Genomic DNA, 26,937 nt, shown 5'->3' on the forward strand with positions numbered 1-26,937 from the left:
TTATCTCTCCATCACTTCTTCGTTTCGTCAGTGTGATTCCTTTTTCTTATTCTCTCCAGAATAGAGCCTCGGCTTCGCAGATTTGCAAGGCGGCTACCTGGTCGTCTTTGCACACTTTCTCGAGGTTCTACCGAGTTCATACATTCGCATCGGCTGATGCTAGTCTGGGCCGTAAAGTGTTGCAGGCGGCAGTGGCTTGGCCGTCTGCCTGACTGGTTATCTGCCCAACCAAGGGACAGCTTTGGTACGTCCCACGGTCTTTGTCCCCCAATGTAGCCGATAGAGAAAAGGAGATTTTTTAACACTTACCGTAAAATCTCTTTCTCGAAGGATCAATTGGGGGACACAGCTCCCACCCTTTTGGGATTTTCCTTGGTTCTCTGTCCGAGGGTGTGTTCAGTTATGTTTTTTCTTCTGGTTCTCGGACAGTTTTGGTTTTTTCTTGACTTGTTAGTCTCCTCCTATTGCTCTGGAACTTTAAACTGATTAGCTCAGAGCCTGAAGGCGGGTATATCCTGCTGGGAGGAGCCAACTGTTTTTGTTGCCATAGTGTCACACCTCCTAGAGACGGCAGCATATACCCACGGTCTGTGTCCCCCAATGGATCCTTCGAGAAAGAGATTTTACGGTAAGTGTTAAAAAAAAATCTCCTTCTTTCTCACAGAAAAGGATTGCAGTAACACATGTTTTGCTATACACATGTTTATTCCCTTTGCGTTTATTGGAACTAAACCAAAAAAGGAGGAAAAAAAGCTAATTGGATATAATTTCACACCAAACTCAAAAAATTGATCCTGACAAAAATATTGGCACCCTTAACTTTTATATTTGGTGGCACACCCTTTGGAAAAAATAACTGAAATCAGTCGCTTCCTATAACCATCAATAAGCTTCTTACACCTCACAGCCAGAATGTTGGACCACTCTTCCTTTGCAAACTGCTCCAGGTCTCTCTTAATGGAAGGGCGCCTTTTCCCAACAGTAATTTTAAGATCTCTCCACAGGTGTTCAATGGGATTTAGATCTGGACTCATTGAAGGCCACTTCAGAACTCTCCAGCGCTTTGTTGCCATCCATTTCTGGATGCTTTTTGACCTATGTTTGGGGTCATTGTCCTGCTGGAAGACCCAAGATCTCGGACGCAAACCCTGCTTTCTGACACTGGGCTGTACAGTGCTACCCAAAATCCATTGGTAATCCTCAGATTTCATGATGCCTTTAACACATTCAAGGCACCCAGTGCCGGAGGCAGCAAAACAACCCCAAAACATCATTGAACCTCCACCATATTTCACTGTAGGTACTGTGTTCTTTTCTTTGTAGGCCTCGTTCCGTTTTATTTTCGGTAAAAAGCACCTCGCTTTACCAAAAAGCTCTATCTTGGTCTCATCTGTCCACAAGATGTTTTCCCAGAGGGATTTTGGCTTACTCAAGTTCATTTCGGCAAAATGTAGTCTTGCTTTTTTAGGTCTCTGTGTCAGTAGAGGGGTCCTCCTGGGTTTACTGCCATAGTGTTTCATTTCATTTAAATTTCGACGGATAGTTCGTGCTGACACTGATGCTCCCTGGGCCTGCAGGACAGTTTCAATATCTTTGGAACTTGTTTGGGACTGCTTATCCACCATCCGGACTATCCTGCATTGACACCTTAAATCAATTTTTCTCTTCCATCCACGCCCAGGGAGATTAGCTACAGTGCCATGGGTTGCAAACTTCTTGATAATGTTGCGCACTGTGGACAAAGGTAAATCTAGATCTCTGGAGATGGACTTGTAACCTCGAGATTGTTGATATTTTTACACCATTTTAGTTCTCAAGTCCTCAGATAGTTGTCTTCTCCTCTTTCTGTTGTCCATGCTTAGTGTGGCACACACAGACACACAATGCAAAGACTAAGTGAACTTCTCTTCTTTTTTTTATCTGCTTTCAGATGTGATTTTTTTATATTGCCCACACCTGTTACTTGCCCCAGGTGAGTTTAAAGGAGCATCACATGCTTGAAACAATCTTATTTATCCACAATTTTGAAAGGGTGCCAATAATTTTGTCCAGACCATTTTTGGAGTTTGGTGTGACATTATGACCAATTTGCTTTTTTTCCCTATTTTTTTGGTTTAGTTCCAAAACACACAAAGGGAATAAACGTGTGTAGCAAAACGTGTTACTGCAATCTTATTATTATTTTTTTTTTGGAGAAATACTTCATTTTCTGTCCGGAAGAAGTGTTGACTAGTTGCCACCTGTGGTGTGCCCCTGTGTCTGAGAACGGCTGCTTACTCCCCACTCCAGCAACAGTTTTTAAACTCGAAGTACCCTCTATTAAAACTAACATGGTATCCCTGAGCCCATAACCATGAGTAAATTATTTCAGATTTTTTTTAATTTGCCACAGTTTTATTGTTGATTTCTTAAAATGAAAACAAAGGATCCGGTGCCATATACAGCCAATAATGCTGCAGACAATCAAGGCACAAATTTGTTGGCAAACTTGCATGGTCATTGGCTGCCAAAAGGAGCTGCCGTAATGTTTATTTCCATTCTAGGGGACTATAGCGAAATTCTAGGCAGAGATTCCAGTGCAGCCGCCTCCCATTGCAGAATTTTATTTTTGAGGTGGAATTTTCTGCACACAGAAATTGGGTGGAAATTCTATAGTGCACAAAGGCCTTCAGTAGTACAATTCTTGATCTCTCAGTTTGCATATCTTAGAATAACGTCATTCCAGGTTATCATGTTCAGTGGAATCCGACATCTGAAAAGTTGGTCATGGTTTAACTGTACTTGGTCATACAATTTTGTTTGTGGGTCCATTGTAAAAATCTCTGCATTTGATTCCAAATAAGTTCCATTAAAGAGGACCGGTGGGCTGTGATATACATAAAGGGCGAGCTGGAGCCGGGTTTGTGGTTATATGAGATGTATGTATGTATCTCATACCATCCTGCAAGTGTAAAAGATGATTAGGGTAATAAGACCCACAGAAACCTTTTTCTCTTCTGATTCCAAATGTTTCAACTCCCTGGCTGCATAAGCCACGCTCCCATGCTGAAACATGGGGAATCAGAAGAGAAAAGGATTGTGCAGGTAATATTACCCCCATTATACCCTACCCTTACAGAATGGTAAGAGATCACATAACATCCTTCTGCCTCAACAGAGAACAGTAAGTATTACCTCAAAAACGGGACATCAAGCGGGGTGCAGAACTCACAGAAGCAGGTGATGAGAAACGATTCATTGGAAGACAAAAATGCAACACATACAAATTAGTGTTTCCAGTCCGGACTGGGCTCTTCGTAAGGCACTAGAACAGTCAAATCAACTCATGATTAAAAAAGAAATTACTTCCAGGTGAATGGACCGTAACACAGAAGCGGAAATGAAACCGGAATAGTAACAATATGTAATCACAATCACAATAAAAATACACATTAATTGAAAATAGTCAGCACAATAAGAATAAAAATAATTAATAGCGCTAATAATGATAAAACATACAAAATTAGTATTATATCTGACAAAATTATATCTGATAAAAATACAAAACCTATTCACGGCAGCATGTACGCATTCGCAGTACCATAAAATGTAAACGGACAAGGAGAAGATAACGCGCAGGCACACATGGTGGAGTTGACATCTAGAAACCGGAGTGTCAATTACACAATTACTGTGTATTTTTATTGTGATTGTGATTCCGTATTGTTACTATTCCGGTTTCATTTCCAGTTCTGAGTTGCGGTCCATTCACCCGGAAGTAATTCATTTCATCTTTTTTAATCAGGAGTTGATTTCACTGTTCTAGTGCCTGACGAAGAGCCCAGTTTGGGCTGGAAATGCTAATTTCTATGTGTTGCATTTTCATCTTCCAATAAATCGTTTCTCATCCACTGCTTCTGTGAGTTCTGCGCCCCGCATGATGTCCTGTTTTCGAGGTAATACCATTCTCCATTGCTGCATTTCTGACCGCTCCCTGCCAGTGGGATACCGGAGGGACTAGGAGGCTGCGATCTCTGTATATGCGCTATTAGATGTTATGCTTGCAGCATAACTCAACTAGGTAAGGTGCATGAGGTGCGCACCTCTTTTTTTTTTTCAACATCCTTCTGCCTGAGACTCGCAGCTCCAGCATGCCCCTGATGTAAAGCCCAGCCCCTTTCTGCAGCATCAACACAGTAATGTAATGAAGACTATGCCCCTCTGATGAATTCGCCAATAGAAGTGGCGCAAAAACCCTCCTATCACAGGAATGTCAGGTGTATTCATAAAATAAGAACACCCCTAGACTCTGGGCACCCTGGGGTATTAAAAAGTTGGGTAATTTCCAGAGCATATACAATATTTGGCTTGGACAGATAAATGTGGTATGCAGCACTTTTCAGAATGAGACAAAGCTTAGAGCGTAGTCACTAGCTAACTGCAGTTGGGCAATTGAAATGAATATGGCCCAAGCCTATCGGAGATCAGACACGTCAACATGAGTTTTCTGTTGTATGTGTACCTTGGAGGCACAAATCGGGGTGTGAACCAAGCCGAAGTAAAGCACAAACCTCTATAGAAGGCCTGACTGCTTGTCACAAGTTAAAAGAGGTAAAATGTCACTGACAGGTTATGTGAAAAAGCTTAAAGGGGTACTCCAGTGGAAACCTCTTCTTTATTTATTTATTTGTTTATTTATTTATTTTTAAATCAACTGGTGCCAGAAAGTTAAACAGATTTGTAAATTACTTCTTTTAAAAAAATCTTAATCCTGCCAGTACTTCTTAGGGGCTGTATATTAAAGGGAAATCCCAAAAAGAAAAGCATTTCCTCTGATGTCATGACCACAGTGCTCTCTGCTGACCTCTGCTGTCCATTTTAGGAACTGTCCAGAGCAGGACAAAATCCCCGACCGCCTCTCCCATAGAGCTGAATGGATGAGGTGTGTCGGTCGACCTCTTAGTGAGGTCGACAGAAGGAGTGCGGCAGTGACGGGTCCACATACGGGAGATCGCAGGGGGTCCCAGTGATCATACACTTAGGGGATAAGTTATATACCGCTGCAGTACTCCTTTAACTACCTGCACAAGCACATTGTTGAAAGCCTAGAGTAGCAAATCGCTGGCTCAAGGCTATCAAGGCCCCTTTATTCTGCATCCCTGTGTATGTTTATAGGTGAATATTTACTGATATGGTATTATTTTGAGAGTCTTCTGTACATTATCGAATTTGTCCTAATTGTCCCAATGTTGGGTAGGTAGTGCATCATCTAGCAAAGAGATAAATGTTCAGATAATCCATAATAATTATAATTTGACCATAAGCAATGAATCACAATTATTTGCTTCTGGAAAATGTATATTTCAACAAAATAAATTTTGCAGACATTTTCCGGCGCATGATCAGTGCTCATTGGTAATGTGTAAATTATTACTACATTTCAGATTAACTTATTGAGAGCTGAACAGATGAGAAGACTGGAAAAGGAGAGGGTGAGTAGATGACTTGAACTTCATAGATGTGGCTTTGCACCCATTTTCCTTTGTTATACATACTTTAATGAACACATGTAGTCTAATCGCTATATGTAAGATCAGTGTTTCCCAGCCAGGGTGCCTCCAGCTGTTGCAATACTACAACTCTCAGCATGCCCGGACAGCCTTTGGCTGTCCGGGCATGCTGGGATTTGTAGTATTGCAACAGCTGGAGCATGCTGGGAGTTGTAGTTTTGCAACAGCTGGAGGTACCCTGGTTAGAAAATACTTTTTTAGGTAATATAGAGGAATTGTGAAACTATATCTTCAGGCATGGCTCATTCTTGCACCTGCATCATTCTTTATACCAGGAATTCTCAACCGATCGTACGCATACCCCTAGGGATACGCCATCAGTTGTTCTGGGGTACACAATGCGCTGACAAATATCGGCCATGCATTTGTCAGCGCATTGCGGGGACTCTGGAAGCAGTACCCGAACAAGCCGGGTGATGTAAAAACTAAGTGTATGGGAGGGATGTTAGATATCTATCTATTTATATATAATCTATTAGCCCAGGGGGATCGGAGGGGGGACGGGTGGGGGAGAGAAATAATAGCACAAGGGCATTAAGATGGAGAAAGAGAGAGGGATAATGGCAAAAGGGGATCAGAGGGAGGGGGGAATGATTATTCCCCCCCCCCCTTCCATCTGTATCCCCTTGTGCCATAACAGTTAATAATGGTACCCCTCGGACATAAGTTCAGCACGAGGGGTACCCGCGGACATACTTTCAGCCCTTGGGGGGGGGGGGGGGTTTACAGTCACCAAAAAGGTTGAGAACCACTGCTTTATTCTGTATACACCTGCTTTCTCATGGTCAAGTGCATGTCAGATTTGATTCCATTCAGCACCACTAGGAGGCATCAAAGCCTTTTTATTTTGTAACAGACCAGCGTAATATTTTAAGATCAGGGTCAAAAATCTTAAGAATATTACTGAAATATGAAATATTTGCAGCTTGTAAAAAATCTATTTATGATATAAAATAGGCTGTTCAGTAAACCCAACTGAAAGTAAACAGGATTTATTCTAGAAGAGGGCATAGGCACTGTGGCTGTTCACAGCTGTCAAGATCCGCAGTTCACACTTAAATTAGTCCATGTCAGTCACATATTTATTGCCTTTTGGGGCTCAGAGCATTTTATTTAGTTTAAATAAAAATAAACAAATATTCTATTTTAACCCCTTTTATCAGTTCTTAAACTTATTCTAAACCTTTAGATAAATTAAATTCTATTATTTTTATGTTTGCAGTTGGAGCGGATAAACCGCGCAAGAGAGCAAGGTTGGAAGAATGTGATTGGCTCAGGAGGAAGCGGAGATCTAAAGGTAACTGTCTAAGAACTCTTATAGTGATTGTTCCCTCAGGTCACCCCTTTTGTTAAAGGGATACTCCGGTGGAAATATATATTTTTTTTTAAATAATCTGGTGCCAGAAAGTTAAACAGATTTGTAAATTACTTCTACTTAAAAATCTTAATTCTTCCAGTACTTAGCAGCTTTTGTATGCACTTTTCTTTTTGAATTTCTTTTCTGTCTAACCACAGTGCCCCCTGCTGACCACCTGCTTTCTCATGGTCAAGTGCATGTCAGATTTGATTCCATTCAGCCCCACTAGGGGGCATCAAAGCCTTTTTATTTTGTAACAGACCAGCGTAATATTTTAAGATCAGGGTCAAAAATCTTAAGAATATTACTGAAATATGAAATATTTGCAGCTTGTAAAAAATCTATTTATGATATAAAATAGGCTGTTCAGTAAACCCAACTGAAAGTAAACAGGATTTATTCTAGAAGAGGGCATAGGCACTGTGGCTGTTCACAGCTGTCAAGATCCGCAGTTCACACTTAAATTAGTCCATGTCAGTCACCTCTGTCCATGTCAGGAACTGTCCAGAGCAGGAGCAAATCGCCATAGCAAACCTATCCCGCTCTGGACAGTTCCTGAAATGGACAAAGGTGTCAGTATAGAGCGTACATTTACGTACATTTACAAGGACGTACATTTACATCCTGTACGTGACCCAAGCTCCGGACCGCTGCTTTTTTGGGTCACATCACATTCCAAATTTTTTTTTATTTTTTATAAAAAGCGATTAAAAAGTTACATATACGCAAAAAGTGGTACCGAAAAAAATTACAGATCACTGCGCAAAAAACGAACCCTCAATGTCCCGCTGTGGCTGGTGATACGCTGAGAGCAGCGTGACTCACCGACCAGCAGGAAGCGGAAGAAGACATGGACCGGGGAACGGGACACCGACATCGGAGCAATGGGGGAACGTAGGCAAGTGAGTTTAAGTTTGTTTTGTTTCATTTTGCAGCCCGGGCACGGAGGGTTAATAAAAAAAAGTGCCATAGTACTCCTTTAAGCGGTTAAAACCAATAAACATGGGTACAGCAAGACCTATAGGGCAATTGAGCCCTTTATTGTGATACTTCTTACTCTTTCCATTCCTAGGCACCATTTTTTGGAGGAGGAGGAGGAGCAGCCCCTCCGCAGGCTGCTGTTCGAGCATCTTATGAACATTACCATTCTATACTTAACCAGCTGCAGAAACAGAGATCAGCAGATGACAGAGAGGTCAAGCACAAAGCAGAAATGCAGAACCTTGAAGCAGCACCTAAGTATGTGAAATGCGTGATGAAATGTAGAACAATGAATGTGTCAGAACAATATCTGAATGCTGAATGGCCGAAAATCATTCTTTTGGTATGTCAGTTACTTGCCGCAATAAGAAATCCCCATGAATGTTCTAACTACTGTATGTTCTAATGGTTTTTATTTACTTTATTTATTTATTTGTTTGTCTGTTTAACAAAGAAATATTGTTAATGGATGGAAAACATTCTGATATGAATTGATTCTCTTAATGGTTCCTGCAGAGCTGCAGTCCAGTTGGAGCCCTCCAATGGCCCAGTTGCTCATTCTGCATTACCTGATGGAGATGCAGTGAGGAAGGAATTGAAGAGGCTGGAAGAGGTGTCCAGACAAGCATTTGTAGACAGGTGAGTTTGTCTATTTCGGTCAAATAATTATGGGAAAGAAGTTTCCAATTATTGGGATTCATTCACACTATGTATTTTCCGAGTGGAATTCTGCTCCAGAGGTTTGCTGTGGAAAATTTAGTACAGCAGCCTCTCATTATTTTCATGGAATTCTGCCGCACCATTCACACTTTTTTCTGTCCCTGCCTATTGCCCATTTATCCCTAACCCCCTCTCTGCCTTTAAATTTATTTTTTCACTATCTCAGAAATGCCTTTTTGTCTACCTGGTAGTTTGCTCACTTACCAGGCAAACTTCCCCAGCAGGCGCAACGTCACTGATGCCTGTTGGGAGGGCAGACTTCCGCCCTTAGCTCATATATACAGGGTGCCTGAACCCCGCTCTCAGTCCCGCCCGAACCCCGCTCTGTCCCCCCCCCCCCCCGAACCCCGCTCTGTCTCCCCCGAACACCCTGAGGCCAGGGAGCCAATGGGCTCTCTGCACTCGCTTCCAATGAATTAGGACCAATTTCCCGTCCGGCATCGCTCCGTATTCAAGCGTGACGTCACGCCAGCCTGCAGCCGGCCACTAGGAGGGAGACCCCTAGCGGCCGGTTTTCAAAATTAATATAAACTATTTTAATGATAAAAAATTATGAAGATATATTAGAGATATGTTGTAGTACATAAGTACTGCAACATATAAAAAAAAATAAGTTTGGTGACAGTGCCCATTTAAGAATTTCCACTGCGGATATTTCCCTGCAGTAATTCTGGATGCAACAGCCGAAAGAATGAAATGCATGACCATCTATGGCAGTGTTATCCAACCAGGGCGCCTCCAGCTGTTGCAAAACTACAACTTCCAGCATGCCCGGACAGCCAGAGGCTCTGTCATTGATAGATCCTGGCTGGACTAGGCTCTATCAATGGATTGCAGAGCACACAGATCAATGGAGTTCAATAGAACTCTATTGATCTGTATGAGGAATCTAATGATTCCTCCTAAAAGTGTTATAAAGTGTAAAACAAAAAAACAAACAAAAAAAGTTTTAATAAAAGTTTAAAAGACACACATTAACCCCCCTTCCAAGTTCCAATCACCCCCTTTTCCTATATAAGAACATAAAAATAAACATATTTAGTATCGCTGCGTGTGTAATTGTACAAACTATTAAAATATAACATTATGTATCCCGTACAGTAAATGACGTAAATGTAAAAAAAAAAAAATACCAAACCACAGAATTGCAATTTTTATAATATCCCAGAAAAAAAAAGTTAAAAAGCGATTAAAAAGTCAGATCGATACCAAAATGGTACCAATACAAAAAGCAGATTATGGTGCAAAAAATTAACCCTCATACAGCCTAGTATGCAAAAAAAAAATTAAAAAAAAAAGCTACAGGGGTCAAAAAATGGCAATTAAAAAAATTCAAAAAAGTTCAGAATTTTATTTTAATTAGTAAAACATGATGGAAACTATACAAATCTGGTATTGCTGTAATCAGGCCGGTCTAAAGTATCAAAATAACATGTTAGCTCAACCACAAGGTAAATGGTGTAGAAAAGAAAAATTGTCACATTTGACAAAGGGAGAGTTTACTCCCAAAACGCGTCTTGTACTATGTAAAATGTTTTTGTCCTTTTGTATTTTGTGTCAATAAACCTTGATACCATTTACATCTGGACTCCTGTGAATTTTACCCGATTGAGCAGCACCATTGCAAGCTTCCCTTTTTTATTTTTATTTTTTCAAAGTCTACCCCTAATTATTATTTTTTTGGTTCAGACAATGTTATTGAAAAATTAAAAGGTATCATTATAGTAGGTAGTTATGGCTATAATAGGGCGAGGAGTAAAAAAAATTAGTGTGTAAAAATAGTAGATTTTAGTAGATTTTGCGCCGTTTTAGTCCCGTGGACAAGTAGTTTTTTTTATTACATTTCCACACCCCTGGGCTTCTGTTGCACCTCATCTTTCCACTGTCAATCATTGAGTAATAAGCCTCAATAGACTGCTTTTTTTTTTTTTTTTTTGTAGAACTCCCAGTATGACCTGAATACTTCCACACACTGTGCCTCTGAATCATATACTGCTACATACTGTGCCCCTGTATATTAAACTGCCTCACACCATGCGATATAACCCTGCCACACCATACCATAATACTGCCACATACTTTGCCCCGGATATAACCCTGCCACAAACTGTGCCCCTGAATACTATACTGCTGCACACGGAGTAGGGAGAAGAGTCCTCCCTTGCTTTAGCCAGCACTCAGCTATTCACTTGTATTGGTGTCTTAAAGAGCAAATAAATGCAGTGCGGATGCTTTTTCACTGAACAGCTGGAGATCGGGATGATTGTCGGCCGCTGTCTAAATCCCCCCCCCCCCCCAGTTGGTCACCCCCAAGTTACCATTAAGGCCATTTTCACACACAGTGTTTTGGACAGTATTTGTAATACATTTTAGGCTACGTTCACACGGCCATTGTCTTCTGGTGAACAAATACTCCCATCATGGAAACAAGTCTGTTCCATGATGGGAGTAGTAGTTGTCCCGCAGCACTGCAGGAGTCCGCTGATTTCACCTCTTCTGAGCATGCTCAGAAGTAATAACGGTTCAAAAATGGATATTTATAAACCGTGTGCAAATGGATGACATTAACCCCTTAACGACAATGCACGTAAATGTACGTCATGGTGACGTGGTACTTAATGCGCCATGATGTACATTTATGCACTGCCATGATCGTCATGGGTGTCAGGTCCCGGCTGCTATTAGCAGCCAGGGACCCGCCGGTAATGGCAAATCTGTTTAACTTTCTGGCACCAGTTGATCTTAAAAAAGAAAAAAAAAAGTTTTCCACGGGAGTACCCCTTTAAAGGCTCATCCGTCTGCCATAGACTTCATTGTTAAATTTATAATATCCTTTTTCTATGCCGTTATTTTTGACTGGAGAAAAAATACTGCATGCAACATCTTTTCCCCCTGTCAAAAAATAAATAAATAAAAAAACGGAACAGGAAGCAAACATATGATAAAGAATTGTAAAAAAAAAAAATCCCATTGACATCAGTGGGATTATTTTACAGCCATTTGCAACCCGATTGAAAAATTATTAAACGGATTGATATCGGGCATTTATTAACGGGGGCAGTCGGCCATGTGAACGAGCCCTTAGTCTTCATTTTGAGCAGCATTTTTTTACCAAAACCAGGAGTAAAAACTGATACAAAGAAAATTATATGGAAACATTTGTACATTTTTCTGTGTTTTAGGCCTACCCCTCTTTAAAAAAAAAAGAAATAAAAAAAGAAATAGCAAAATCCTTAGATCTTTTCGTAATAGGGACTGGGGAACATTCAGAATGTTATCATTCCTTTATGACTTTGTAAAGGGAAGCATGGCATTTGGGGCATTGTTACCAAAACAAACTCCAATCCCTGTAAACATGTATTGTAAAATGAATGGGAACAGAATTGTGTTCCCGTTTCGATTTGAATATGGTATGTACATTACTTAGGTAATTTGGTAAGTCATTTTACTTAACACTTGCAGACATCGAGGACATGTAGCTGCTGAAAGAGCAAGGCAAGTGGAGGAATTCTGGCAGAGGAAGCAGGAAGCCATGCAAAACAAAGCACGTGCAGAAGGACACATGGTATGAAACGCGTTATTCAGTCAATAGTTAGCAATGATTTTGGTATTTAACATACCTACAATACATATTATTAATTTTTTCTACCTAGTGCACTATGCCATTGTAGTAGTGTTTCTTTGTTTATTTGTAGAGCTACCTTTAATGGCTCCTCTTGAAGGTCACTCATAACTTGTGCATTGCCTTAGATGTCTTGTCAATACTTTGAAAGCACAATAATTCACTTGAGAGAGGGCACTGCAGCAGCTTCATATTAGTACTTAGCAACTTAAAGGGGTACTCCGCTGTTCCGAACGTTCAAACTGTTCCGAACGCTGGAGCTGGCAGCTGGAGCTCGTGACATCATAGCCCCGCCCCCTCATGACGTCACGCCCCACTCCCTCAGTGCAAGTCTCTTGCATTGAGGGGGCGGGGCGTTTCGTCATGAGGGGGGTGGGGGGGCTATGACGTCACAAGCTCCCTACTCCAGCGTTCGGAACAATTTGTTCCAAACGCTGAGCAGCCTTTAAAGGGGTACTCCCGTGGAAAACTTTTTTTTTTTTTTTTTTTTTTTAAATCAACTGATGCCAGTTAGTTAAGCAGACTTGTAAATTACTTCTATTAAAAAAATCTTAATCCTTCCAGTACTTTTTAAGGGCTATATACCACAGAGAAAATGCTTTACTTTTTAGATTTCTCTGATGTCATGACCACAGTGCTCTCTGCTGACATCTCTGTCAATTTTAGGAACTGTCCAGAGCAGCATATGTTTGCTATGGGGATTTTCTCCTACTCTGGACAGTTCCTAAAATGGACAGCAGAGGTCAGCAGAGAGCACTGTGATCATTGCATCAGAGAAATCTAAAAAGTAAAGCATTTCCTCTATAGTATATAGCTCCTAAAAAGTACTGGAAGGATTAAGATTTTTTAATAGAAGTAATTTACAAATCTGTTTACTTTCTGGCACCAGTTTATTAAAAAAAAAAAAAAAAAGTTTTCCATACATGTTGTTCAGTCTGCTGGCATCATGTTATAGAGCAGGAGTAGACTGATATCTAGTTTTGTTGGAAAAGATTCAATATAACTTGTGTCTTTTATTGCTTGAAATCCCTGCTTATGAGGTAGATGGGCAAGTCTGATGCGTGGTTTGTGAGCGTGCATACAGAAATGGCTGTCGCTTAGTGAGACTCCTCACTAGACTGCTAAATCCAGAATAAGTGGACCCTTTTTTATTAATAAAAATAAAAATCTTTTGACAAACCATCAAACTGGAAAACTCCCATGACAGCACAGAGTAGAACAGAGTGACGATGCACCCCAAAGGTACCTAACATAAGAACAACTTTCAGCAGAAAATATTTCCACGATATGTACAACCAAGAAATTGTCCTTGTCAATAGAAAAACAATTATTGACATGACACAGATACGGGAGAAGTACTGGGTTATGTGGTTTATTCCCTGGCAAGTGACATACAAAACTGCAGTCATCTCCTGGCTCATTCTCATGATCGGTGGTGGTCTGAACAACCAGGCCAATCAAAATTTTTTACATATCTTTTTAGAAAACATCTAAATGTCACCAAAAGCTTTCCTTAGGAGTTCCCTTAAGGGCAATCTTGCTGCAGCTATCTATTATCTGCCATTATCTTTTGTCCTTTACTAGAATTCTTCATTCTAGCAGTAAATGCCAACAAACTTGGTGCGATCGGGTAGAACCAATGCATGGCACATAGCTTACTGCACTGGTACCAAATCCAGTATTGGTGTAAAAATATTTGACATGTTGTTCTGATATGTCATAACTGGACAGCACTGGGTGTTTGTATTGAGACCCACTGTGGATATTTGCTTCACTCCCCTGGCTGGTCTCCCCCGTCTGGTGAAGGATTTTGTGCCACTGTGTGCTTTACCCAGCTGTAACATTCTGAGAACTGGAAAGATGTAAGGCTGGGTTCACACCACGTTTTTGCAATACAGTTCCCATAGGATTCCTCAAAACCTGACTAAACTGTATCAAAACGTGTATACAAATTTTAACCTGTATATGGTTGAAAAACGTATACGGTTTGAAAAATGATGTCCGGTTGCATCTGTTTAAAAAAAAAAAAAACTGTATACGTTTTTAACTTTTCACTCCATTAGGAGTAAAGCTTCACTTGTTTGATTGAAATTCCAAGAAAAAACTTTTGGTGTGCATTGCGCATGTGCAAAATAAAAAAACCGATGGAACCGTACGTATATACGGTTCTGTACAGTTCCCGTTGATTCCCATGTTAAAAAACTATGTACGGTTTCCATACAGTTTTTCACCCGGACCAAAAACCGTGGTACGGGAAGAAACCAGACAAATCCCTACAAGATGCAAAACGGACACAACCTGATGCATCTTTTGGCAAAAGGTTTTCAATGGAGAGTCAATGCATATGGTTTTCAATACAGTTACATATAGTTTTCAAACTGGAAACGTATACGGGAACTGTATTGCAAAAACGTGGTGTGAATCCAGCCTAAGCTTTTGATATGTATGGATGACATGTCAAAAGTTTTAACAAATTATACGAACACTTTAATATTCCACCAGATACCCCTACATTTTCTTAAACACCCCATATGCCCTTAAAATTAAATCTGCATTCTTATTAAGAAAAGACCCCAGACCCAAAATTATATTCATATGTGTATACCAGTGCTCTGCAAGCGCATATTTCATATATTAAATATGCGAAAGTCCAGAAACAGTAAAATCCCTGCCAAGACATAGCTGGATTTACCAAAGTCCCAATAAGCTATCGGGCCTGTTTTTTAATGGAATGTAAGGCAGGTTTGGTAGTGGAGCCTTTTTAGTCACTTCCTGGCCCACTTCAGGATTTCACACTAACCCAGATTAGCACAGTTACTGAAGACAGCTTTAAAACTAGGTGAAATTCAGTCTACAAGGGAGGCTGTGAGTAACCTGCACCACTGATGACATTGACTGGGGACATTGTATCCTGTGTAACATATTTGTTGGGTGGCAGTGTGGTAAGCCACCTGTATACACAGGGAAGAGATCTGTATAGTTAGCGCTGAACAAGCAGAATTTATTTTTGTGTTTTATGTCTGAGTGTAAAGGTGGTATTAGTTTTGTTACTGAAAAATAAACGCAGAAGAAGCCCTGTTTAAAGGGTACCTCTCATCAAATAAACTTTTGATATATTTTAGATTAATGAATGTTGAATAACTTTCCAATTGCATGTTAATGAAAAATATGCTTCTTTCTATTGTATTTTTCCCGATCAGTCCTATCAGCAAGCATTTCTGACTCATGCTGGAGTCCTAAACACTCAGAGCTGCCAGCCTGCTTTGTTCACAGCCAAACAGGCTGTGAACATAGCAGGCTGGCAGCTCTGAGTGTTCTCTTTTGTGAACAAAGCAGACTGGCAGCTCGTAGTGTTTAGGACTCCAGCATGAGTCTGAAATGCTTGCTGACAGGACTGGTAGGGAGACCCCTAGTGGTCATTTCTTCAAAGTGGAAAATTAAATAGAAAGAAGCATATTTTTTAATAACATGCAATTGTAAAGTTATTCTGCATACATTAATCTATAATATATCAAAAGTTTTTTTGATGAGAGGTACCCTTTAAACATTACTTCCATGTCCTTGTCTCTGACTGCTATTTGACTGGTTCTGTGGAGCTAATCTCCCACAATATGTATTAGATGTGCTTCTTCTGGCCCACGTGTGGGATAAGCAGAGATTTCACTTAATAAGTTACAATGTAAGTTATGCTAGAGGACAAAAAGAGGACAGAAGCGCTTCTATATGCAGGACCACTAGTACAGTTGTAATGACAGGTGAGTATTATGCTCACCTTATATTGTTGTGCAATGAACGAGGCACAACGCTCATAGGACTAGATAGAGATCGTGTACACAGTGCTGGCTGACTGCCGCAGGCTTCCCATGCTTGAATGGTGTGCAACAGATACTGAAATGAACATAATGGAAATTTTGGAAGTCTTCCCGCGCTGCCAATCTCCAAGTAACCAGGTAGGAATCAATGGTATATATGAAAGAAAGTTTTATTCACACACAACGCGTTTCAAGGCCGGAATCCTTCCAGCCTTGAAACGCATTGTGTGTGAATTAAACTTTCTTTCATATATACACCATTGATTCCTACCTGGTTCCTTGGAGATTGGCAGCACGGGAAGACTTCCAAAATTTTCATTGTGTTCATTCCAGTAAATGTAAGTTATGCTGACTTATTTCCAACAAAATTATATATCAATATTTGCTCAGCTCCTCATTCTGTAGAATGTACTTCTTGCATGTTATGTAAGATACAGAAATACATTAAAAATCTACACAGAAACGCATAATTAAAAAAAAGCATGTTTCACAATTTGTCTCGAATCGTAAACAAATATCTAGGTGATATTATCCCATTAAGTTTTAATAACCTCAGTCAATATGGACAGGTAAACATTTATAGAACTCGAAAACAATTCTCTATGATTGTAATTAGAGATGAGCGAACTTACAGTAAATTCGATTCGTCACGAACTTCTCGGCTCGGCAGTTGATGACTTATCCTGCGTAAATTAGTTCAGCCTCCAGGTGTTCCGGTGGGCTGGAAAAGGTGGATACAGTCCTAGGAAAGAGTCTCCTAGGACTGTATCCACCTTTTCCAGCCCACGGGAGCACCTGAAAGGTGAACTAATTTATGCAGGAAAAGACATCAACTGCCGAGCCGAGAAGTTCGTGACGAATCGAATTTACTGTAAGTACGATCATCTCTAATTGTAATGCTGTCCAGGAATTTGTTTTGTATTATTTATGTTATACTAATGGTGTCTGTATTATTTAATATAAATAATTGTACCTTTCATGTGTTATTAGCGATAACTTGTATCACTCATGCTCCAGGCCAGCTAACATATCACAGCCATTAACATTGTCACACTGTGTCGGCTTTGCTGCTCCTATTTAGATTACCTCCATAAATAATCCACAGAACGTAAAATGTTATTTATAGATTCATGGTACCACATACTGTATGTTTGTAATATTACATCCTCATATGGATGTATTCTATTTATCCTCCATTACCTTGTCTTATTAGTGATCTCCCGTAACCTTTGTATATGCTACAATTTCACAGATCTATTTTATGTGACCTTACTCCTAAAAAGAAAACTTTGCTTTATGGTTTGTTCACATGTACTGTATCTGTTGCATATTTGGTGCTATGTAAAGAAGTATAAATAAATAGCTGAACAAAACCTAAATTCTGCAGAGTATACAGTACATGTGAAGATACCTTTTTAAACAACAAGTAACAACATTCTAAAGTAAAAAAAAAATGACATAAAAGGTTGAGTTTCTTTGTACATACTCTATTAAGTCACATCTTATCTTTCACATTTGTTTGTTCTATTCTGCTGGTTTTCTGCTTCCAGTGTGTTGTAGTAACTCAGGTGAGCTGTACAAATATTAGGGTGGAGCTAAGCCGCCATCTTTTTCCAAGGGCGAATAGTAGACATGAGGCTTGAAGGGGTATTCCGGTATCACCCCAACATATATGACTTACTAATATTGTGTTGTCACAAACAGTAATGACTTCAGCAGGTTTTTACTTGAAATACCCCTGACAGGAAGTTGGTGTTTTTTCCTGCTCCCTGGCTCCTCCCTCTATCTAGAGACTATACATCATCATCTGCTGTCTCAGAAGGCTTGGGAGACCAAGCTCACTCCCTGACTGATGCCATATTCTCTTACTTGCCCCTACATCCTGCATTATCATCTCCCTATCATATACACATATATATGTACATCTTTATTGGGACACCTAGGGAAGGAGGAGGAGCAGACACTGAACGAATACAGCAGGTTCTGCAGACGGTTCAGCTGTGTAGAACAATGTTTTGGGCAGGAAACTATCGGAGTACTGTCTAATAGAAGTAGGCGAGCTGGAAGGAAGGGGATGAACAGTTGAGGGAAAGTAATGCATTCTGGGAATTATAGTGTCTCTGACATTGCATGGAAAAGTACAACAATGCTATATGTTTCTGCAGCATTTTTTTAATCTGATGTCCAAATACGCCTTTTTAAGGGGAAGTAGGGAAGTGGTTGGATGTCTGGTGAACGATAGTTTCCCAGATGCAGCCTTACAAATTTAGGCCCATACTAGCCATTATAGTTGTTCATACTTGTCATATATAATCAATAACACTGGGTGAAGAACAAGCATTCATTCTGGAAATGTTTTGAGAACATTCTTTCCTGAGAGATCTTGTGTCCCAATTGGCAGTCTTCCATTGTTAAATATAACCTAACAAATGGTTGTTTTAGTTGAATTTGCCCATTTGTATTAACTTTAAAGTATAAATTCAAAACAAAAACATCAAAGCTGTATTTGCAAAGTTACTCCACCTTTTTATCTGTATTAAATACACAGTAGTTCTTGCTGGGTGTAGACCTATTATTATCATCATCACTGTGACTATATTATACAGCCTTATTCCCAGGTGACCCTATTGCAGTATACATGCTGCCCCCTAACAATGTGTATACCAAAGAGAAAAAGGGAGCTTAACCACTGTTTGACCAATAAAACAATACCTTTAGTTTAATTTTCCATAAAACATATATTATGCATGATCGGGTCTTTTATTGCAACAATCCAATACTGTATTGTAAGTGCATGAAGGAAGAGGAATACCAGTTGCTAAACAATATACATATTTAACATATTATTGCATTACATGCCAATTTTGCATTTGGGTAATTATGCAGAAAAAAATCACTGGTACTCCATATAATAGCGTGTATTGGGGTGGGAAACTAATCTCTCTCCTGTGGAGACCCAAATCCTACACTACACATATATCTATCACGTACACATATCATCAGATGCAGTATTCCGCTTACCCATAGCTGAGATGGGCTGGATTCTATTACTGCATATGATTCACAGAGACCCGTGCGCAAGTTTAGTAAATTTTGCGCAGTAAAAAAAAAAAAAGCTCTACCATACACTCATGTTGATGAATCCCCCTCCCCCCCCCCCCCTATATCTTTATTTAGACTGTGGAATAAAAAAGAAAAAAAGCTTAGTGGTATTCCAGCTTTATACATCTTATCCCCTATCCAAAGGACAGGGGATAAGATGTATGATCGTAGGGGTCCTGCCACTGGGGATCCCCACGATCTCTTTGCAGCCCCCGGCATTCTGTGCCAGGCGCTGCCTCCAAGACGGGAACGTGACATCACAGCCACGCCCCCTAGGGACGTCACACCACGCCCCCTCCATTCATGTCTATAGGAGGGGGCATGACAGCCGTCGTGCCCCCTCCCATAGACATGAATGAAGGGGGCGTGGCCGAACCCCAGCAATCATACATCTTATCCCCTAGGAGATAAGATGTATAAATCCGCAATACCCCTTTAACTTCAGGCACGCTTCAGCGCCAAGATATCTCTTTAACTTTTCATGGCACCTCCATAGCCCGAGACTAGAGCGATCTAGATCTAGATTTGGTGGAAGTCCTGTGCCAAATCCATATCCTGAACCCTGTAGTCAGGGGTAATGAAGGTGCCATGAAAATTTTTAATGGAGTGTGATTTGATTGACACTCTGAAGGCAGAGTTATTCCTTAAGCACTGTAGCTGGTGTATAAAGACTGAATTACATTGACTCCATAGTAAGAAGATGAAGGTTCTAGAAAGTAAGGGACATGTTTTATAAACCCCCTCTGGTGTAGTCTCAGCCATTCTTACACTTCATACATTAAATGGTGAACAGGATGCTCTGTACAGCCTGGCAGCTATATATGGAGGCAGACCAAGCTCTGCTGGAGGAGGGAAGGCCCGACACAAAGAAGAACAGGTAGGCCTCTCGCATGCCTGAGCCTCTTTGCAGCACCCTTGTGTCACCTGCCATGATCATTTTCTGTCTCTGCATGTTTCCTGGCTATTATACATAACACATAAGGGGAAGCTCTGTCTTGATGCTATTTAAAGTCATGCGGTTCATGCTGGTTAGCTCCCACGACTACCCAGAACTTCATGTATGTGTTGTATTTGTCCTTTGTAAATCCTTTCCATCCCGGACCATATCATCTGATCTAATCCTGCACCTTTTTTCCTGACATTTGATTTTATTAGCCTGTGAATGACACTTGCACCTGAACTTGAGGCAATGCACTGCATATTATTACTGCTATATTGATATACTAATAATACAAAAATCCCTTATATTCTGTAAAATGCTGTTATAAAATAGACACTCGCTTACACTATGCTCCTTCAAAGAGTTAAGAGGGTTTCTGTTTTTTTATTTTTTAAGATGTTTTTTTAAAGCTACCACTATGTCTCAGATGTAAGTAATGTTGTTTCGGGGAAGTTGTGTACAGTATTTCCTGCTTGGATCATTCTTTAGAAGTCGCTTGACTGAGATGTGTAAGCGCACTACTTTGTACAGAGATATTGTGCATTTATGACAGTAGATGAACCTTTGTAGGACTAATCTGGAGAAGATTAAATGGTTTATGATGGTGGAATAGGTGTAAGTGGCCAAAGTATAGAACTCTTAAGATGTGACACTAAACTGACTGTTGAGACATCATAACTTGTCTGATACACATCCTATTTTCTACTCTGAGGACAGGATAGATTATTTTATTTCATGTCCTTGTTCATAATAATATTGCAACAATAATTAAAAGTAGAGATATCCCAATACTGATATCGGTATCTGATAAGGAACATTTGCACAAGGACTTGTACAGTGCAAGTGTCACCAATGCCTAATCCACTACATGGGGATCCCATACTTGTCCTACCATCCAGGATCACCATCAGCATATACTACTGCTGTGCTTCCCCCAAGACGCAGATGGCATGTGGATGACTTCTTTATGCCTCCTGTGTCGCAAGGCTCGGGCCCAGCTGGAAGAGGCTGCTAACATCCTGTTTCCCCATGGGGCCAGCTCCATTACACATAAAGCTGGCTAAGTAATCTAAGCCCTCTGTGTACTGCCTGTCACCGAGAGTAGGGCTCACAGAACCTTCCCATCTTTGTGTACTGCCTCACCCAGCTTTCCCAGTCACCTGAAGGAAATATCTGTCTGGTGAAGTGGCTATATTAGAGAGAAGACATGGAGAGAAGTGTCAGATGGCAAACCAGTAAGCTGCCATTCACGGCTCACACTACTTCCCCAGCTTTATATGGGCACTGTCAGAAACAAAAACTTTTGATATGTTTTAAAGCATGTATAACCAATAGGTTTTGCAATTGCCTTCATTAGAACATTTTCAGTATTTCATACTGAAAAAGCCAGTCAAACAACTGACCCCCCCCCTGCCTGCTTGGACACATACTTGTCCTGCTGTGTCCATGAGTCATCACCTATGTCATGGACACACTTCCTTGATTGACAGCTGTGAGCGCAGGGCTCACAGCTGGAGGAAAAATCCTCCCACTGTCAGCTTGTGTCCCGCTACTGTCAGTGAGGACAAGCTGGGAGTTGTAGTTTTGTTAATTCTAGGGGAGATGTGAGCAGACAGCATACTGAGGGAGGGGGCGGAGACCTGCACAGTGAGGTCACGCCCCCTGCCTTTGAGAGGAATTCAGACTAGTGAGCTAAATTAAAAGTGCAATAAAAAAATAAATAAAGGTGCTAGACACAAAAATTAGATGTACATGGTCAGGATTAGGTACTGAGTGATGTATATAAAAAAAAAATATGTTGTTGGATCTGATGGGTACGCTTTAAATATTCCTATATGGAAAATACTAGTGCTTCTCTCCATGTCTTCTTCCCAATATGGCTTCTTCACCAGAAAGATATTTCCTTTAGGAAAATGGGAAAGCTAGGTGACTGCCCATGGAAAGCTGAGGTGGCCACCCGCAGGGTGGTAATGCCAGATCGGTTGGTATAAGGAGCTACAACTCCATGTATGCTGTAATATATAGTATGTCACATGACATCAATAAGTATTTGGTATCATTAAGTACTCCCTGTTGAAAAAAATGGTATTGGGACATCCCTACTCAAAAGTAAAGATTGCATTTTCTTCTGCATATAAAGGACGTTTGTCTCCTTGTAATCTTTATTACTAGTATCATAAATCTATTAAAGCTTGTGTCTCTCGAAGTAAACCTTTTAGGTCATATAGAGATCATAGAAGTGGAGTCCACTTTAGGATTGCCTATACAAGCTGGACATCGTGCCGCAAAGTAATTGTATTTCATGTAATATGCAGCGAATGCTTCAGCGGAAAAGAGCAGCTACCCCTGACAGCTGAGTACTAGGGGGGGGGGGGGGGGGGGGGGTTCAGAAGCTGGCCAACTCCATCCCTAAAAGAGGTGTCTTGGTGAGACATCCCTCTAATGCAGTGTTTCCCAACATGGGTGCCTCCAGGTGTTGCAAAACTACAACTCCCAGCATGCCTGGACAGCCTTTGGCTGTCCAGGCATGCTGGGAGTTGTAGTTTTGCAACATCTGGAGGCACCCTGGTTGGGAAACACTGCTGTAATGGCTTGAGAGGGTGAAGGACACAAGGAATCATTGCAAAGCAGTATTTTGTGTTCCTAGTTTTTTTGTTTTTGTTTCCAGAACCCACTGTTCACATTACTAGTAGTATGAATTATATAAGCAGTTCTATAGCGGCAAAATTGTGGCTGATTGCAAGATTTTGGTATATAGAATATCTGTTTTATCTTTTGTGCAGGAATATTTGGCGAGGCTCAGACAAATCCGGCTCCAGAATTTCAATGAAAGACAGCAAATCAAAGCTAAATTGCGTGGTGAAAAGGTGAGATAGTGTAAACACACTGTGAAACACAGAATAAACTTTATTTTTTGGAGAATAAAGACACGTGAATAAAAAAATAAAGATATATTTGGCATGAGGGTACTAACCCCTGCCAGGTTTTGAGGTGGTTTGATGAGATGAATTTATGTGACAGATGTACTTAGCTTTAACTTGTAATATTATATTTTTTAAGACCCTTCTTGTACTTGTTCAATAAGTCAACCATCACAACATGATATGGCAGAAAGTTCTATAAGGCCCCTTTATACGGGCCGAGAAGGTGCCCATAGCAAGTGCTGATCTTGATTGGCGCTTGTTTAATGAGCCCTCACACAGCTAAGTTATTGTGCAGGTCGGGCCACATGGGCAACCGCTGGATTGTTTGTGTGGCCCTTTAATCTCATCATTGTCAGCTGCACATGGCCCACTTACACATTATAATGTGCGGGTGATTTAATTTAATGATTTCTGATGATGTCTGCATAAATGATGAGACCAGCCAACAAACAAGCATTTTCTCATTCATCAGTGGATCATTGGGCCTTTTACCCAGTCCAGTTTTTGGGAACAAGCATTCCTGCTAACAATCGTCCCATGTAAAAGAGCCTTTAGTCTAGCTGCTCTTACAGTAAAGAATCCCCTTCTGTGATGATGATGAAACCTACTTTCTTCTAGATGTAGAGAACGCCCCTTTGTGATGGTTACCAGCTCAGGTATAAAAAGATCACTATAAAGAACTGTCCTCTCATACATTTTATACATTGTGATCTACTCCACCACTGTTTTTCCCAAAAGTAATAACTTAAAGGGGTACTCCCGTGGAAATTATTATTTTTTTTTTTTTAAATCAACTGGTGCCAGAAAATTCATCAGATTTGAAAATCACTCCTATTGAAAAATCTTAATCCTTCCAGTACTTTTTAGGGGCTGTATACTAAAGAGAAATCCAAAAAAGAAATGCATTTCCTCTGATGTCATGACCACAGTGCTCTCTGCTGTCCATTTTAGGAACTGTCCAGAGTAGGAGAAAATCCCCATAGCAAACATATGCTGCTCTGGACAGTTCCTAAAATGGACAGCAGAGAGAACTGTGGTCATGACTTCAGAGGAAAAGCATTTCTTTTTTGGATTTCTCTTCAGTATACAGCCCCTAAAAAGTACTGGAAGGTTTAAGATTTTTTTAATGGAAGTGATTTACAAATCTGTTTAACTTTCTGGCATCAGTTGATTTAAAAAAAAAATAAAAATAAATAAGTTTTCCACGGGAGTACCCCTTTAAAGTTTGACAATCTGTCTTGGTTGATCAGTTCATCCATTCCCTTAGTAACCCTTCTTCATCTGCTCTACTTCAGCTATATCTCAAAGTTTACACAATATTTTATATGTAATTTAATGATTTTATAAAGACAAAACTATTTTCTCGAATCTCTATGCTTCTTTTGACTTTATTTACCTCAGTAGCTAAAGAGTTTACCATTATCCTGCAGTCTAAGTCAGTGACGGCTTTAAACACCAATTTACTATTTAGTAATTTATTGTATATTGGGTTTCTTTAATCAGAACTGTGTCACTTTAAATAAATATATTGATTTCAATGGGAGACAGTAAAATTGTGAAAAACTCTGATTTGGGGCCTTCCCCGGATACTCACAGAGCCGACCTGAGAAAATCTGGTCTTTACAACATCTTGACAGCCGGATCTATGCAGATTACCATATTGTAACCTGGTCTTGTTAATATGTAATGAACTTTGTTTATTATTCTACATACTTATATTTTCTTTACTGTCAAATATCTGTTTTAAAGAAAAATTCTTTAATAAAAATAAGTTGAACAAAAAAAACAAACAAACCTGGGACTTGTGGTTGAGGAAATAGCTATTTTACAAAAAGAAAGCAGCTTTATGGTGGACTTTCAACACAGCCATTTAGCCCCAAGACAAGGATTAGAGATTAGGGAACTTACAGTAAATTTGATTAATCACAAACTTCTCGGCTCGGCAGTTGATGACTTATCCTGCGTAAATTAGTTCAGCCTTCAGGTGCTCCGGTGGGCTGGAAAAGGTGGATACAGTCCTAGGAAAGAGTCTCCTAGGACTGTATCCACCTTTTCCAGCCCACCGGAGCACCTGAAAGCTGAACTAATTTATGCAGGAAAAGTCATCAACTGCCGAGAAGTTCGTGACGAATCGTATTTACTGTAAGTTCGCTCATCTCTAACAAGGATCCTTCCTAAGAATGTCTATGTCCTGTCTGACAGGTACTAATGTCGCCTTATGTTGGATAATCCCTTTAAGGACAGGGCCACCCCGTGCTGACTGCGGCTTTGAGAAAGCTGCAGCACACCACTGGACACAGGCAAGAGTTCCACCTGTATACACATGGCCTAATTCCAAAATTCAGTTGTTCTTAATAGCAGTGAATTTTTTCCATACATAGTAGGATGAAGATGTATATTTAATTAATAAAAATGTCAAAAATCCATTGGTAATATTAATCACATGGAAGAATAAAGAAGTTGTAATGAGATTGATAGAAAAGTAAGAATTTCTGTAAGTGGTGAAAAGATCTCACAGATCCAGAAGACCCATAATTGTCAGTAGGAAATGTGGGTAAGATATGCAGTCATGTGTTCAGAAATGATGCTGTTCAGCATGGCTATAAGAAGAGATGGATTGCTATTAATCTAAGCTGCAGACAGCTATTTCTGGTTGGTTAGCTCTCATAAGTGCTAAATATGGATTGATGACAGTGATAGTCCTCGACTAGACACACTTTTTTTTTAGAGATGTATTGAGTTGTGTAAGATAAGAGCTTTTAGCCTTTTTTCTTTTGCTAGATTTTTTTTATTGACTTAATAGTGAAAAGTCTTATGTTTAATTATATAAAACGACCCAAACATACAATATATCAGAAATGTGAAAATTCTAGTCCATGCTTGTATAAAAATGCATCATCTGAACAACAATGTAGATTCCCATTTAAAACAAGACTGTAACAGAAAGAGGGTGCAATTTAACTTGAGGTTAGTCTGATTAAGCACCTAGGTGCGAAACGTGTCAGACATTATCTCTGTTTTGATCCCTGTCCGATGATTATCTCTTGTTCGGAAGGGAGTGAAGAGCCTGGTCTGAAGGTGGTTAATGGAACACAACTAAAAAGTTGCAAAAATAAATGATTTATTAATTTTTTTGAGTATCTTATCTCTTCCTCTTCTATATAGTAAATATTTATTAAAGTTTTGCAAAAATACAATACAAAACATAGAAACTATGAATTAAACAATGAGAGAGAGGATGGCCCACCAAAATATGAAATGGTCATATTAAAACTCCAACAAGCAGGAAGTAAACAAAAGCAGGCAACTGACTGCAAGAGGGAAACCTCAATCAAGAACACACAAAAAAGGAACAAAAAGCCACAATATTCAGATGATAACCCTCAAATCAGTGTACATTTCGGAGTGGCGGTCAAGTGAGCCCTCAACGTTTCAACAATGATTATAAAAAGAAGTGAAAGGAAAGAGAAGAGGCATCTGTAGAGAAAGAAGAGGGAGGCCAAGGGGAGGGTGAAGTGGGACAGGGAAAAGGAAGGTGAGGAAAAAAAGATCAAAGAAAAAGAGGCAGAATGCAATACAGACAAAGAAGAAAACGTATCTCGCTGATTGGACCAACTCCACAAGCCTCTCTGTTCAATAAAGGCGAGTGAGGGCAAGTGGGGAGGTGGCAGTCTACAAGCATGAGAATAGTTACGCGTGTCAAATCAGTCACCTAAATGTTGACTCTCTAATGCAGGCGAGGCCATGTAGGTTAGCCAGGGGGTCCAAATAGTGTGATATTTATCTAATTGGTGTCTAGAGTTCGCTAAAAGTTCTTCCATGCAACATGTGTGAGACCTCACGAAACCAGGAGGAGAAAGAAGGGGGAATCTTAGATTTCCAATTTTGGGGGAACTCCTCCTCTCTATCTCCTTCTTTTCTTTAATCTTA

The 26,937-nt window shown here is 40.1% G+C and overlaps 1 protein-coding gene across 4 annotated transcripts in view; it reads left to right on the plus strand.

The window, feature by feature from the left end:
- The window catches only part of NEK1 (NIMA related kinase 1), a 145,371-nt gene that overhangs the window by 39,933 nt on the left and 78,501 nt on the right, over window positions 1–26,937 (plus strand). For all 4 annotated transcript variants that reach the window (XM_056560925.1, XM_056560943.1, XM_056560935.1 and 1 more), the window contains 6 exons: window positions 5,424–5,471; window positions 6,772–6,846; window positions 7,979–8,145; window positions 8,404–8,526; window positions 12,070–12,172; window positions 22,867–22,950. In XM_056560925.1, coding sequence (XP_056416900.1) covers window positions 5,424–5,471; window positions 6,772–6,846; window positions 7,979–8,145; window positions 8,404–8,526; window positions 12,070–12,172; window positions 22,867–22,950 — 600 coding nt within the window. The remainder of the gene's footprint in view (window positions 1–5,423; window positions 5,472–6,771; window positions 6,847–7,978; window positions 8,146–8,403; window positions 8,527–12,069; window positions 12,173–22,866; window positions 22,951–26,937) is intronic.

This window comes from Hyla sarda, chromosome 1, assembly GCF_029499605.1.
Source record: "Hyla sarda isolate aHylSar1 chromosome 1, aHylSar1.hap1, whole genome shotgun sequence".
Classification (NCBI taxonomy): domain Eukaryota; kingdom Metazoa; phylum Chordata; class Amphibia; order Anura; family Hylidae; genus Hyla; species Hyla sarda.